The following is a 16,649-nucleotide window of genomic DNA, read 5'->3' as shown; positions in this document are numbered from 1 at the left end:
AATGTGCTATACGGTGGTGTGATTTCTAAACACAGCTTTGTGTTGCAAATTAATTGGTCTATGTAGACCCTGCTGGTACACTTTAACATACTGTGTTAAACAGTACTACATTAAAGCGCACTAGGGAACCTATAGTGCATGACAGCAGGGTCTACACCAGACACTTAGACATCAGTGGTTCAGGAGCCAAATTAGCGATCAACATTACTGTGGCTCTTTTGGGTAGTGTGAATACATTAGTTTAATTTACTGTAGTACTATATATTCATATTTAAACTGTATGATGGGGAAATATTTAGTTCTATATACATTATTCTCACAGTAAAATGACTAAGTATTATTTTATCAACTATAACTGGTTAAATACATAGTAAAAGCATACTGGTTGGTTAATAATAGAAATCACAGTGTTTTAGTATCATGTGCTGCAAAGAGCCACAGGAGACACATTTAAAGAGCCACTTTTCTGAATATCACTGGTCTAGACAAATTGGGGCTAAAAAAAGTGTACCCAACAATTCACTTGTTTAAATCAGCATAAAAGCAACGGTGAAAAATACCTCTGTAACCATATCACCTAAAAACCACTCCTCAGACTGATCTTTTCCACCTCCGCTATTCACACAATCCACTGTAAGCACTCCCTTCACAGATTGATTGATTGATTCCCTCCCTTTCCCCTTAACTACCCCTTTTCGTCTCTCTCCCCACTGATTTTCCCTTCATTTCCCTTCCTATTTGCTCTCCCTATCACACATACTATTCCCTCCAATCTTCCCACTACCTCTCACACTTGCATACTTTTCATTTACATGTAGATACATGCTCCTCCCCCTTCCACTTATTCTCACTTATAATTCCCCCTAAAAAAGGAGTTTTCCAGACCAATTACTTTCTTTTTCTAATCCACTGCAAAACAGTTTCCCCCAGTCTTACCGTTCCCTCAAGAGAGTTTCCCAGCCAACACCCTATCCTTAAAGGGGCTTGCTCTGCTGTCATTCCCTCCATCCTGTAAATGGGCTTTCCAGTTAATTTTCTGGTCCAGACTATGTGGCTACTGCCCCTTTGCCTTCCTGCACTACAATCTGGGGAGACAAGCTCCTTCAAAACAGCTACCAGGAAGGCAGTTACACAACTATCTGCCACCACTGGTCCACAATTAAACCACCAGGCTCAGCTCCCATCTGCCCTTTCAGCTCCTGGAGAGATCACTACTCCAAGGGATAGACTGGAAGGCAAATTAGCATCAGAATTGTGGGAAGGTAAGCATGCATGTGCCTGAAAAATAGTCACCCTCATTTCTTAACACACAGGAGTCTTTTTTAAAGATATAAAAACTGTAGATAAGAGCACCTTGAAACTTGTTTATCTACTCTAGTCTCTTAATTTCAGCATTCTTACTTTGCCCACTCTGGGTGATTGGCTACAGTCTCATTGATCAAGCTGCTTGTGACTTGAATCAAGTGAACGCTCTCTTGATGTACCTGAGTTAAATACAGACAAAAGAAAGAATATGGAGTGTTATGTAATACAAATTAGCACCCACCCTAAATTAACAGAACAAGATATTTAAATCTACATTTTTAAGAGTGATTGGTGATTTCTGGTGCTCAACTTGTGAAAAATCAGGCCCTTAAAATATTTCAAGGCAGAAAGACACTGAGCACTCTTTCAAAGTGGGGTTCCTTTAAGAGGTCTGAATTCCTGCATCCAAACATTCATGAATCCAAAATTACCAGCCACTTTTGTGAATTTGGGCCATATGTACACAAGTGGCATACTAACCAGAAATTGCAGATTGTTTTCCCAACTGTGATGTAGACACACTGGTAATAAGATACCTATGTCAAAGAATCTACATAATCCTAAAATAAGTGTAAATTGTAATTTCAAGTTCTGAGATACAAAGCATAGCTTGTGATTTAAATTTTCGCCATAGATAGAAGAAATGTGAAAGCCACTCCATTTTCTGTTCTACAATGATCAGCTATGCTGTAAAATACATTACTATGTTAATTCTAGACTAAAAATATATTTCTTATAAAAGGTGTTACTTGGAAATATCTTAAAATAGATTTAGGCACATAGTTTTGTGGTAAATTTTTACAACTCTGCTAACACTTATGATTTCATATACTCAATATTCTTTATAAATTCCACATCATATGAAAAAGGAAACTGACATAAACGGCAGACTGAATGACCACATGGGTTCTGTAATAAAAAAACAGTATAAGCAAAGATGATCAAATAAGTACTTAGTATGAACACAAAGCAGCAAAAAATATTTCTGGGGGAATTCTGCGCCAAAAAGTTTAAAATTCTGCATATTTTATTTTCAAAGTAACAATATAATCACGCCAGCTTCAATTATTTTGGTAATTTCAAAATACCTGTCAACAAGTATGTCTGTAACAATACAGACAACAAAGAAGATTCAGGAAATGTTTTTTGACAAATAGATTCCTTATTATGCATATTAATACTGAACTTTGAGCAATAATTCATTTAAACTACAATACAGAATGCATTTACCACACCACTCAGAAGCAGTGCAAAGGTTTATGGGAGTCAGGGTAACGGAGAAGCTGAGGGAGAGGAAAGTAATTGCTGGGAAGGAGCAGCATGGGAGTGAACCTGGATGGCTGTTGGGTATGGGTGGGAGAAGTTGCAGCTAGCAAGAGATGTTAAGAGTAACAAGAAGGGTTTCTTCAGGTATGTTAGGAACAAGAAGAAAGTCAAGGAAAGTGTGGGCCCCTTACTGAATGAGGAGGCAACCTAGTGACAGAGGATGTGGAAAAAGCTAATGTACTCAATGCTTTTTTTGCCTCTGTCTTCACGAACGAGGTCAGCTCCCAGACTACTGCACTGGGCAGCACAGCATGGGGAGAAGGTGACCAGCCCTCTGTGGAGAAAGAAGCTGGACGTCTAGAAAAGCTGGACGAGCACAAGTCCATGGGGCCGGATGCGTTGCATCCGAGACCGCTAAAGGAGTTGGCGGATGTGATTGAAGAGCCATTGGCCATTATCTTTGAAAACTCATGGCGATTGGGGGAGGTCCCAGATAACTGGAAAAAGGCTAATGTAGTGCCCATCTTTAAAAAAGGGAAGAAGGAGGACCCTAGGAACTACAGGCCAGTCAGCCTCACCTCAGTCCCTGGAAAAATCATGGAGCAGGTCCTCAAGGAATCAAGTCTGAAGCACTTAGAGGAGAGGAAAGTGATCAGGAACAGTCAGCATGGATTCACCAAGGGCAAGTCATGCCTGACTAATCTAATTGCCTTCTATGACGAGATAACTGGCTCTGTGGATGAAGAGAAAGCAGTGGACGTGTTGTTCCTTGATTTTAGCAAAGCCTTTGACACGGTCTCCCACAGTCTTCTTGCCAGTAAGTTAAAGAAGTATGGGCTGGAAGAATGGACTATAAGGTGGATAGAAAGCTGGCTAGATTGTTGGGCTCAACGGGTAGTGATCAATGGCTCCATGTCTAGTTGGCAGCCGGTATCAACTGGAGTGCCCCAGGAGTCGGTCCTGGGGCCTGTTTTGTTCAATATCTTCATAAATGATCTGGAGGATGGTGTGGATTGCACCCTCAGCAAGTCTGCAGATGACACAACTGGGAGGAGTGATAGATATGCTGGAAGGTAGGGATAGGATACAGAGGGACCTAGACAAATTGGAGGATTGGGCCAAAAGAAATCTGATGAGGTTCAACAAGGACAAGTGCAGAGTCCTGCACTTAGGATGGAAGAATCCAATGCACCGCTACAGACTAGGGACCGAATGGCTCAGCAGCAGTTCTGCAGAAAAGGACCTAAGGGTTACAGTGGACGAGAAGCTGGATATGAGTCAACAGTGTGCCCTTGTTGCCAAGAAGGCCAATGGCATTTTGGGATGTATAAGTAGGGGCATTGCCAGCAGATCGAGGGATGTGATCGTTCCCCTCTATTTGACACTGGTGAGGCCTCATCTGGAGTACTGTGTCCAGTTTTGGGCCCCACACTACAAGAAGGATGTGGAAAAATTGGAAAGAGCCCAGCAGAGGGCAACAAAAATGATTAGGGGACTGAAACACATGACTTATGAGGAGAGGCTGAGGGAACTGGGGATGTTTAGTCTTCAGAAGAGAAGAATGAGGGGGGATTTGATAGCTGCTTTCAACTACCTGAAAGGGGGTTCCAAAGAGGATGGCTCTAGACTGTTCTCAGTGGTAGCAGATGACAGAACAAGGAGTAATGGTCTCAAGTTGCAGTGGGGGGAGATTTAGGTTGGATATTAGGAAAAAAATTTTCACTAGGAGGGTGGTGAAACACTGGAACGCTTTACCTAGGGAGGTGGCGGAATCTCCTTCCCTAGAAGTTTTTAAGGTCAGGCTTGACGAAGCCCTGGCTGGGATGGTTTAGTCGGGGATCGGTCCTGCTTTGAGCAGGAGGTTGGACTAGATGACCTCCTGAGCTCCCTTCCAACCCTGATATTCTATGATTCTAAGTATGAAACAGATTTTTGGGGGAAGAGGGGAGGGATTGTTACAGAGTTGGGGAGCCTTCCCTGGCTGACCCCTAGCCTCTCTCATTCAGTCAGGCACATCTGCCCCTGTCCCCATGTGTCCCTGCACCCCCAATAAGTCAGCCCTTTTCCCTCATCTCCACGTACCCTCACTCAGCCACTCCTCCTCCATCCCCATGTGGCCCTGCACCCCCACTCCCATTCAGCCCTCGCACTAGTCTGTCCCCCACTAGCCCTTCTTAACCCCCGTCTGTGACACCCCCGCCCCCCAGCAGCCCCATGTGCCCCACGTTGTCTGTCCCTCACACATCCCATGCCTCCTCACCTGGCCCCATGAGCAGGGCACTGTGAGGAACTCAACCTCTTCTCCTCCCCCTCCCCTCTTCGTGGTTGGTTAACCTGACTGGGAGCAGCTGCCCTCAGTTCTGGCACCACAGTAGCCCCTGGTGGGCAAAGGGTGTAACTGCAGTGCCTTTCTGGCAGAATGTATTTTCTGCGGAGAAAAAAAAATTCTGCAGGGCACATGTGCAGTGGCTCAGAATTCTTCAGGAGTTTAAAAAAAAGAACTTTACATTAAATGAGTGACCTCTACTGGGAAGAAAAAGTAGCTGCATAGTGAAAATCAGTTAGAAAATCTGACCTTGAAAATGTGGTGTCATGAGATCAAAACTGACAGTTACATATGGGCATGTGTACCTACGCACCTCACAAATATTTACGAGTGTGAGATGCAGAAGTTCTTGTATAGAAATGTATACTCTTCCCTTATTTCCACAGATTTATGCTGAAAGTGATCTTCAATGCACTCAAATATCATTCTTCACATAAAAATTGGTAAGTAGTTTCACAATATTAATATTCTACTGCAATAATTTACACCAGCATAAAGCTGATGCTAAGGAATCTGAGGTGTTCTCCCTTACTCATTGAAACTGAGCAGCTATAATAGGTTGCAAAATAATTCGAGTACTAGTACTGTAAAATTATAATATGGCTCACAATTCTGCTACTTCACAGTTTACTAGTGTGACACACTTTGCATACACAATTTTTTTTTCTTCATCTATACATAGTATTAACAAGATAGATTGAAGAACATTTGATTAAAGCAGAAGGGCTTTTAAAAATATTTAGTGTAGTGCAGCATAAACATCAGTAACATTTTCATTTAAAAAAGGGATTAAAAGAACTGATTATCATTCTTGGTGCACTGTACCTTTGCCGTAAGGAGCAGGGCTAGCAGAAGCGTTCCTATCACTAGCAAAAATATTATGAAAATGCTAATTATTTTATCAAGCATTTTCTCCAGCCACACGATCATCTGTGCAGAAAAAAGAAAAACAAATCATGACATACAAAAAAAAAATCAGTTTTTTATTCAAGTGATACTGACCCAGTCTGAATCCTGGATTTCAACAGGAGTTTTCTTTACAAAAAGACTGCAAGATCAGACCCTAAGCTTAGATATGAACAATTAACAAGCAATGTTTAGCATGACAACTAAGGAAAGTGTTACAATGCAAGTGATTTTGCAAATTAAATTTAAATATTACTGTGACTCACATAGCAAGCCCTCAGCAAAGCAATCAGTAATTTAACATTATTTTGTTATCAGACCCAAAGAAGCTAGCACTCATTTTAATTCTGAACTTACATTCTGGCTTAATTTCTTGTCTTCAAGCAACAGAGAAACTTACGGTCACTATCATCTGCACAAAACTTGGGAAGTTACCGGTGTGGACTATACAACCATAATTTGCAAACTTGGATGGCTGAAAATCACCTAAGTCTCTAATGAGATACCTACATAAGTGGCCTGATTTTTAATGCTGCTAATCAGACCTCAAGCCTGAACTCAGTGCAGATGGCCTGAACACACACATGCCGCAACTAACCAGTAATCACATCACTTCAGGTTCATGAAGTTCTGTTGGCGTCGTTCAAGGAGGGAAAAATCTTAATTACATGGCTGTGTGGAGAGTACTCTAGAAAAGAGTAAACTGCACTTAATCAAATATGAAAGGGGCCTGATTAAATAAAGATCACATAACCTCATCGTGGGCAAATCTATTTTTTCCAGATTTTGTGGCTCAAAAGTCAGAAAAAGCACTCGAGTAAAAAAAACTAGCAGCGTAAATCTAGCTGTGCTCTAAAATTTTACTTTAAAACAGAACTGAGTTCAGAGGCAATATGCAGAGGGTTCAATATTTCCAAATGAGAAATGGCTCGACATTCAGTGGTTGTGCTGATAATTTTAGTTGCTATTCTCTTCCTCAGTGTCATGTAAATGTTAAAAGTTAGAGTAACAGGAGCTCTCTCTATTACGGATCCCTATCCCTGCATATGAAGTTGCTTTATTGATCAATTACTGATTGTTATAGTTTTAAAATCTCGTTATAACTGGAACATCACCGTGGCATCTGAACACCTAATATACATTAATGATTTTACCCTCAGACTCCACTACAATTGACATCTTGTTTAACACACATTGTCACAAGGCAGATAGTCAGCATTTCAGAGCAACTATTCAGAATACAGTGTGACATTCTCTTTAGAGAGGTAATTGTTGAGTTCTGCAAGTTCCTGCAATGAAACCTGCATTATACTACGTTCTGCAGAAGGGAATCTCAAAGAGCCTGCAGTACCCAGCAAAAATCTCAGAGAGAACATGGAAATTTTCATTGTTTGCCACCATACCCTGAAACACTTCAGCAATCATTCAAGTCCTCTCCCCGGTAATAGTGGGGAAGTCAACTGCCTGCAGGGCAGTTATCTGAAAAATTCCAACTAGACTGAACTCCAAACTATCTACTATCTAGGAAACTACAGAAAATCCTGTTTCAGTTTTGCCCTTTCAAAGGGCTCATACGTTTAATGATTTTGATGACACAGCAACATAAAAATGAGTTACCTTTTCCTGAATTGGTGTTCTTCGAGATGCGTTGTTCATGTCCATTCCGTATTAGGTATGTGTGCTCACCACATGCACCGGTGCCAGAAGCTTTTCCCTCAGCAGTATGTTTGGGGACCAGCTCTGGTACCCCCTGAGCGACTGGCACATACGGCAGTGAAAGAGGCGCCGCCGGCTCCCCCACCCTCATTTCCTTCTTGCCGGAAACTCTGACAGCGGGGGAGAGAGGGTGGGTCATGGAATGGACATGAGAAACACATCTAAAAGAACACCTGTTATGGAAAAGGTAGCTGTCTTTTCTTCTCTGAGTGCTTGCTCATGTCCATTCCACATTAGGTGACTCTAAAGCAGTACCCCTGGAGGTGGGTAGGAGTTCACAGACGTATAGATTGCAACTGGCCTGCTGACTGATGGCATAATGAACCGTGAATGTGTGGACAGAGGACCATGTTGCAGCTCTACAGATGTCCTGGACAGGGATGTGCACCAGGAAGGCCGAAGACACCTGAGCCGTAGTCAAGTGGGCTCTAACAACCAGTGGCAGCAGAACCCCCAGCAGGTCATAACTCGTCTTTATGCACAAGGTAATCCAATTGGAAATCCTCTGTGAGGACACTGGCAGGCCCTTCATCCTATCCACTGTAGCAATGAAGAACTGAGTTGATTTATGGAAACGTTTGGTACGTTCTAAGTAAAAAGCCAAAGCCCTTCGGATGTCCAGCATATGAAGTGCCTTTCTTCACTGGTCTTGTGCGGTTTGGGACAGAACACCGTGAGGAAGATGTCCTGGCTCATATGGAAGGTGGACACCACCTTCGGCAGGAAGGCCGGGTGGGGCTGCAGCTGAACCTTGTCCTTGTAGACGACCGTGTACACCAGTTCTGAGGTCAAGGCTCTAATTTCAGAGACTCGTTTCGCCAACATCACCGCCACCAGGAACGTGAACTTCCATGACAGGTGGGAAAGGGAGCAGGAACCCAGCGACTCGAAAAGGGCCCATGAGCTTAGAGAGGACCAAGTTAAGATCCCACTGCAGGACAGGAGTGTGTACCTGCAAGAAGAGTCTCTCAAGCCCTCTCAAAAATCTGACTGCCATGTCATTGCAAAACTCCATCTGTCCTTGGATCAGCGGGTAAAAAGTGGAGATGGCTGCGAGATGCACTCTAATGGACGTGTGCGCCAGGCCCTGGTCCTCAAATGAAGCTGATAGTCTAGGACATCCTGTATTGAAGAACACAAAGGAGAGATGCCCAGATGCCCAGCAGGAAAACCTTGTCCACTTGGCCAGGTATGTCAATCTAGTTGAGGGCTTCCTACTTCCCAGGAGGACCTGTTGGACCTCCTCTGAATAGGTCCAATCCTCCGGGGACCACATACGCTGCCAAAGATGCTGCACACTAATCGGACCACTGAGTTCTTTGACGTTTATGTGGAGCGTCATCTCCTCCGGGGACCACATACCCTGGGTCTGAAGATCTCAGAGGTGCACACTAGATAGATGGTCACTATCTTTTCCTGGTGATCCCTAGACTGGGAATAGGCTGTCAGCCATTCCTGCAGGGGCCGCATCCAGAGCCTGGCATGGTGGACAATGTATGTTCAGGCTGTCACGTGGCACAGCAGGCACAGGCAGACCTTGGCTGTAGTCAGGGGGAATGGGGACACTTCCATGATGAGGTCTGTCAAGGCCCAAAATCTTTCTACTGGCAGGAACGCTCTAGCACAGGTCCAGGCGAGGAATGCTCCGATTAACTCTATCCTTTGTCCAGGCACCAACGTTGACTTTGTCGTTTACTAGGAGACCCAGGGAGCGGCACGTGGCTTGAAGCACTGCAAAATCCCTTTGGATTTGGGACCTGGAGCTGCCCTTGACCAGCCAGTCGTTGAGATACATGTAGATCTGGATACCCCAGCGCCTGAAGTAAGCGGCTACCACTGACATGCAGTTGGTAAATACTCTCCGTGTTGTCGCCAGGCCAAACGAGAGGACCGCAAACTGGTAGTGGTGGGGCCCCACTGTAAACTGGAGGAAGTGTCTGTGTCCTTGAAAAAGCGTTATGTGGAACTATGCATCCTTCAAGTCGAGGGTGGCATACCAGTCTCCTGAATGCAGGGAGGGGGATGATAGAAGCCAGGGAGACCATGCGGAACTGTAGTGTCCTTAGGTACTTGTTGAGGTCTCGCAAGTCCAGGATGGGTCATAGACTGTCCTGGGCCTTTGGGATTAAAAAGTACCGGAAATAGAACCCCTTGTTCCTGTACTCGAGAAGAACTTCTTCCACTGCATCCAGCTGTTGTAACCCCTTTACCTCCTGTGCAAGGAGACTCTTGTGAGAAAGGTCCCTAAGAGGGACGGGGAAGGTGGGTGGGAAGCAGGGGTAGAAAGGAACTGGAGGGTATAACCCTGCTCCACTGTGCTGAGGACCCAGGGGTCCGAAGTTATAGCTTTTCAAGTAGGGAGGAACTACTGGGAAAGATGCATCTGGGGAATAGTTGGGTAGGTCACCCTCAGACGCACCCTCAAAATGACCGTTTGGCCCCTTACTTGTTACAGGTCAAGCCTGACTGGACAGAGGCAGGTGGTGCTTGTAGCCCTTAGCTCATTTGTGGAGCTGGTACTGCCGAGGCTGGCTCCCCGGCCCTAAGGCTGCTATGGTTTGAATTGCTTATGCGCCAGGGCTGTGATGTAGAGACCCAGGGTTTTCAGGGTGGTGCGGGAGTCCTTGAGGCTATGCAACTATGCCACCAGGAGGACTGTCCTGGCCGCAGTTGTTCCCTCCTCGAGGATCAATCAGAAATCCTTCTTGGAAGCCTAGGGGAGCGACACTTCAAACCTGGCCATGGCTTGCCACATATTGCCAGTGCCGCAGGAACCTCCACGTCCACTGGTTGTTCAGCAACTTGTTCCCTGGGATACCGAGGCTGCTGCCCTCTCCGAGACAGACTGAGCAGCCTGGGAAGGTTGGGAGAACCCCCATGGGTACCATAGCACTGGTCACTGCACTTTGGGCCATGGGACAGGTTTCGGTGCTGATGATGTAGATAGCACCGCAAGTACCAGGGCTTGTCCCGCAGTCAGGAAACGTCACTCCGTGCCGACGCTATAAGCAGTCGGTACCGGGCAACCAGGATTGGACAGAGCATTGGCTCTTGTCTGACCGGTGCCAGTCACAGCGTCCCGAAGCCAACATGTCCGAGGAAGCCGGGCCATCTTGTTTGAGGCCTCAGGGACTGACAGCGATTGGCGGATCTGAGTTGGACACCCAGCGATCCCCGCCTCACACTACTCGACCAGTACGTCGAATGGGCCCGGGAGCTACCACTGGCCAGTTGCTGGAAGGATCTTCCTGAGTACAGCAACCTCCTTCTTGGAGATGGGCGATAATGGCCTGGTGGTCTCGGATCCCCGATCGATCCTGTGATCGGTATCGGGCCCTTGCAGATGGTCGGGGCTCGTCCCATAGATCTTGATGAGTGGCACGTGCCTCAGAGGCTGTGCTAATCTACCAGCGAGGTATGCCTTGAGTCCCTTGATTGGTGTCCCAGGTGCGGAGACCGAAGAGGGCTCCACTGAGCTTGCCTCTCTAATCCTGAGAGGTGACGACCTTGGGTGGGCAAGCGATGGTAGGACCGCCCTCTTGATGGGGAACAGTGCCACTGAGGTGGGGACACGCATAGGTCCCAATGCAGGTTTTCCCCGAGGCCGGGGTACCACGGGAGCCGGTGTGGGAAGCACCGTGTGCATCAGCATCTCTTGAGCAACTCAAAGTCGTAAGCGAAGTATGGAATGGGCTACACCACTTGACTTGAGCTGGGGCCCAACTTCCCCAGCCCTCTCCTTTCCTTGAGGTAAGGAGATCTTCCCCTCAGTCTTTTTCAGCTTCTTGATTGGAGCTGTGGAGGGAGACTGGTGCTATCTTGTGGACGGAGGCCTGGTAGTCGGTGCAGAGTCGGGCCGCTACTCTGGTGCTGGAGTGAGTACTGACTCCATTAGGAGCACTTTGAGACGGATATCGTGCTCCTTCTTTGTCCTAGATACGACACTTGTCACTTATGTGCCCTTCGCCTAAGCACCTAAGGCAACTGTTATGTGGATCGCTGATGGGCATAGGTGATTTTCAGCAATAGCAGGGCTTAAAGCCTGGAGATCAGGGAATGCCCTGTCCCCCAGCTGAGTCCCGTTTGGGACTACGAGAACTTTACGAACTACTACTAAGGGTCACTGTCAATAACTATAGTACAAGTTCTGCACAGTTCGAGACAACATTAGCTGAAGCAGCAGATGTTCCAGCACCATCACTGGCGGCAAGAAGGAACTGAAGGGAGCCGGAGGCGCCATTTATGCTGCGGCATGTGCACATTACTCCAAGGGGTACCAGAGCCAGTCCCTTACGGATACTGCTGGGGGAAAAACTTCCAGCATCCATGCATGTGGCGACCACACACACCTAATATGGAATGGACATGAGCAAGCACTTGAAGAATAAAAAGAATACAGCACCTTAAAAATACTGTGTTATAAATAAGTTAAATATTCACTTTATCTTCTGTAACTTTCCTTGCTATTTCTTTCTCAATTTAAAAAAAGCCGTGGCTTCTACTCACAGGTCCAAATTCAGAGACACATCTAAGTGAATCTAAGAAAGCCTAACTAATGTAATGTATCTCTTATCTCAATTATCTTCAACAGGTATGCTAAACTTAGATTCAGTTTGTGAAAAATATACATCCACTTAACGCATAAGCTTACATATCACCTTTGAATCTGTCCCACTGGCTACTGAGTCCATGGCCATATCTACATTAGGGAACCGCATGAGAGATTTCCACCACTGTCAGTTCTGATCCAACAGCACCACTGATAGCAACAAGTGTCTCAGCATAGACATATCTAGAGGCTTTTGTTGTTTTACCACTGTGTAAACTGTTGGTTTGATCTGGAAACCTCTAGAGTCTTGGAAGATAGGTCTCCCACTGGAGCCATTGAACCGATAGTACCATCAGTGTCCTTACTGTAGACAAGTTCTAAGAGTCTAATATTATGCTACTTGCAGTTAGGCCATCAGGGAAAGCTGAAAAGGGAAGAGCAGAAGGGTGTAATAAGGTATAAGTGAAAGCATGCTCTCCATATTATTAATTCACTTACAGCCTCCTCTTAACTCTTGTTGTACCCCCTTCAATCTGGTCCCTCAACACTAGCTTAGACTAGTTTATTGTCTGTAGGACAAATTCAAAGAATGAAAAAGAGGCTGTTGGTTACTTCACTGTAAATAAGTGAGAGATTAAGAGAGTTTTAAAGACTTTCAAAACATGGGTGCAACACAACGCTGCTAAATACTATAAATAAAAGTATTTATTCACCTAATAAGTGGCCTGTTTTTCAAAAAGGCTGAGCACCCAGCAGCTCCTATACATGTTTGATTCTAATCTCCCATTTAAAAAACAAAACAAAAACCTCAGTCTCACTGTTGCTTCAATTTACATGCTGGAGGCAGTGGGAAAAATAACTAAATTAAACCAGTTGAAACTTACCACTGAATTTGGTCCATATTTCTCTAGGTCATTCTTATAGACTTTCCTTTCTACCCTACCCCTAAATACATGCATGCACATAACACACACACACACACACACATTCTAAACATTAGTCGTCAGCAGCTATTCAGTATTTTAAAGTAATTTAATTGTTAGTCAATAGCTACAAGCAAATATTGCCATGACATCTACGACAGTCAAGTAGTGGAAAGAAACCAAACTCCTAAGCTACAGAAGGTCATTCACTCATTAAAAAATAATAGTAATGATGGATTTCTGATATGCAGTCAATGAAAACTATCTTAAAATGTCAGGGTTTTGAAGGAAAGGGTATAAACTTATCTTTACATTTCAAAAATAAAGCAAATTACAAACAATTGAATTACGCCTCAAAACTAAAGGAAGGTCAAAGTACATACATTCATGAGTTCACTGAGAGAAATGTATTTGGAAAAAGTAATTGGGATGAACATTTTAATTGAATGTGGCTTTTTAAATCTACGGTTTGTACTAGGAACTAGCTTTGAAAAGACTGACTCATGTCTAGATTTATTGGAATTGGGAGAGTGATTATGCCTTCTATATTTTATACAGCACTGTACATTATTCACAAAAAAACATTTAAATCAAATCATCTCATCTTAAAAGAACACCTACGTATATCTGAGTGCTCATTTTCTAATATATTTTTACATGCTAAACTACTATACATGCAAATTGTATATATTGACAAACCTCTGAATATATATTTGTTTGTGGTAAAATACAAACAGTATGAGTATCTTGCTTCTTTTATGCAGTCGCAGCTGTTTCAGTGTCTATTTTAATTTCCCTCCCTAAAATAAAGTAATAAATCAAATCGGATGTGTTTTCTGGTAAGGATTTAATCTTCCATTATTGTAGGACTGTTAAAAAGGGATAATTTAGCTCCAGTGAAGTCAGTTACTCAGATATGTCAGGTTCACGGTGAAAAAGTGCAGATGAGTAGCTAGGTCAAACAAGCTGGGGAGCTGTCTACATTAGGGTTCCCAAGGTTGCTAACACTGGCGCAGAGGCACTGATTTTAGCAAAATGATTCACGCTGTAAACAATGCCATACAGAGCACGTCTTTCTAACTCACTGGAATCTCTTCTATGCCTTGGGCTCAGTAAGTAATATTAAGTTGTGTAATTCTTACTCACAAAAGTCACAGTTTAAAAACAGTCCCTGACAGAAAGCTCTTATATAAAAGAATTATATCTTTGCTCTTAACCTCCCGTCCTAATAACCAGAATTACCAATAACCATTTCAAACCCTGTCCTGCCTCCATGGGTCATATTTTTAGTTTCACATTGCACAGAGAAGCTTATTTTAGTATTCTCTTAAGTACTTTCCTTGAGAGGAAAATGAAAAAGTTATAAAAGGTAAGCAACCTTTAGAACTGCAATCCACTCTTTTGTGCTTCAATCTTCCCCCTTTCTTAGCATTTTATGAACTGTAGATTTGATAAAATTAAGAGCCTGTCAGAATTTACAGTCTGTTTTTAGATTTTATATCTAAGTTGTACAAATGAATGATTTGCTCAGCATACACAGGAGTCTTAGCATATTACAAAATAAAAATATTTTGATATAAATGTTCAAAATATCTATGTAGGTGCAAGAAATGAAAGATGAGAAGTTTCAAGTACTTTTTCCAAGTAAATAAATAAAGCTCAAAATTTTTAAAAGTTATAGTCTGCACGTGATGGGTCTACATTATTTTTATTCTTTTTTAATTATATTTTATTATTATTTTTTAAATGTATTTTAATAGCCATGTTAGTATTTAGCAACTTTTATATTGTGGCAAAATTAGGGTAAACCCACCCACATAAAATCGCTGTTCAAACATTAAGAGTCTAAAACCACAGAATCAAGAAAATGGACAGTTAAGACCAAAATTCCATTAGTACCTCAGTACATTGTGTGGGTATATTGCAGAGATGTAACATATCATTCCCAAACAAAAATTCTTCTTTAAGACAACTTATGGTTGCACATACACATTTATAATTTAAGAACACTTGCACATTGTAGTACAGACACAATCCTTTCAACATCAGGAAATGGAGGATGAAATTAAAACAGTCTAAATGTCAAAGATCAGAAGATGGTCAAACTATCCTTCTACTCTAACTGCTCTCCCCAATCCACCTTTTAACAAAAAGCCACACAAATCTTTCTTCTCCCTACCTCACCCTAACCACCCCCAACATACTCAGTGAAATCCCTGCATAGGAAACTCATCCACTGGTGCTGGAGATGAAACTCTACAGTCCCCGTGTTTCAGGCTAAAACGACCACAACATCTCATGCATTATTCTCCACATATTTTCCACAGAAGACCCCAACTATAATCTCAATTTTACTGTTTGTTACCCACACTGTTAAAAAAAATACCTTTATATCTCCTTCTCCATCCACAGCTACACTTTGGACTGGGTATACAACTCTATCCCTTTCACCCTCCCATCACAGGCCAGCGCCATTATATTCCAGGTACCTACTACAGTCTACAAGGGCAGCTGTAGGTTATGTGACTGATCAAAGAGACTATACTTTTATACTTTGTACAGGCAACAGTAAACACCGAGTTTCTGTGCAGTGACAGCTAGTTGGATTCTCTCACCAGTGCTGAGATAAATGAGGACAGAGGTTGGTGCTAGAAGTTTAGCTGATTTCCAGTTATTATGGTTTTATTTGCTTTTTAAAGATACTACCTTTTAACTTCCTGCCCTTCATACATTGTGTTTGAACATTTAATAATTTAAATCAATATGTATCTACAACCATTAGTCTATCTTAATGCTTTTCTGCTGGGGAATTTTATGTTTGAGATTTGTATTTTAATACTTTTGATGCCAGATTTCCCACCTTGATTTTCATACAAGTTCCATTGGCAGCCCTCTCCAGCTCTCTTGCTGCTACTGTGGAGCTGGTATGCTCTGCCAGAGTTTAAGGCTTTGTCTAAAATCGGGATTCGCCCAGATTCCAGCCACTGTGGATGCACTAACATAAATTCCTAGTATAGACAATGAAAGTAGCAATTTGTAGGAGTGTAGTAGCTTAATCCTGTTTAGAACTGAAATAAATTAGTTGAAGTACCTCAGCAACACAGGGTGAATTAAGGATGAGATTGTGTGTCATATGAATTACATGGCTATTTTTTTCTATGAACCTCATAGAAAGGAAAATTATTTTCTTTTAACTACAGTAGCAGTTTTGGATGTTCCTTCCTTCTACTTGATGCTGTTTTGGGTGCTCCCCAAGTAATGGTTCAATATGGAGTAATTTGGAGTTTTATTTTTCCCTTAAGAAAAAGAATGTGTGGGTTAAGTTGGTGCTTTTGAAGGCAAAAGCCTAATAGCACTGACTAGAGCCAGTCATAATACAGGAGCTATGCAAGTTTCCACTCACATCTTTGTAAACTTACCCTAGTCCTGACCTTCAACACCTTTAAGCTCCCCTAAACAGAAAATGCCTATAGAGTCAAATTACGTGTTCGCTTTGTGACGTGTACAGATGGGGATTAGTCAGAGATCAAATTTTTCTTAAATCTTAAAATTATTTGAACCCAAGTCCACAAAGGAGAAAGGCTAATACACTATCCTGCTGTATAAGACATTTAACTAAATGCATTCATTTTATTTAAAAGATATAGATCAGATGGCA

The 16,649-nt window shown here is 43.0% G+C and overlaps 1 protein-coding gene across 4 annotated transcripts in view; it reads right to left on the bottom strand.

Moving 5' to 3' along the window:
• The window catches only part of TMEM245 (transmembrane protein 245), a 125,048-nt gene that overhangs the window by 70,737 nt on the left and 37,662 nt on the right, over positions 1-16,649 (bottom strand). For 3 of the 4 annotated variants that reach the window (XR_013345259.1, XR_013345258.1, XM_077810922.1), the window contains exons 7-8: positions 5,723-5,827; positions 1,402-1,484 (exon numbers count right to left, since the gene is read on the bottom strand). Coding sequence is in view for 2 of the 4 variants with exons in the window: in XM_077810922.1 (XP_077667048.1) it covers positions 1,402-1,484; positions 5,723-5,827 (188 nt within the window). In the remaining 2 variants the exon portion in view is untranslated. The remainder of the gene's footprint in view (positions 1-1,401; positions 1,485-5,722; positions 5,828-16,649) is intronic. The other variant, XM_077810923.1, reaches the window with a different exon arrangement.

Source organism: Eretmochelys imbricata, chromosome 2 (assembly GCF_965152235.1).
Source record: "Eretmochelys imbricata isolate rEreImb1 chromosome 2, rEreImb1.hap1, whole genome shotgun sequence".
Taxonomy (NCBI): Eukaryota; Metazoa; Chordata; order Testudines; family Cheloniidae; genus Eretmochelys; species Eretmochelys imbricata.
Note: the sequence above shows the minus strand (reverse complement) of the source record. Positions and strands in the feature narration are given on the sequence as shown.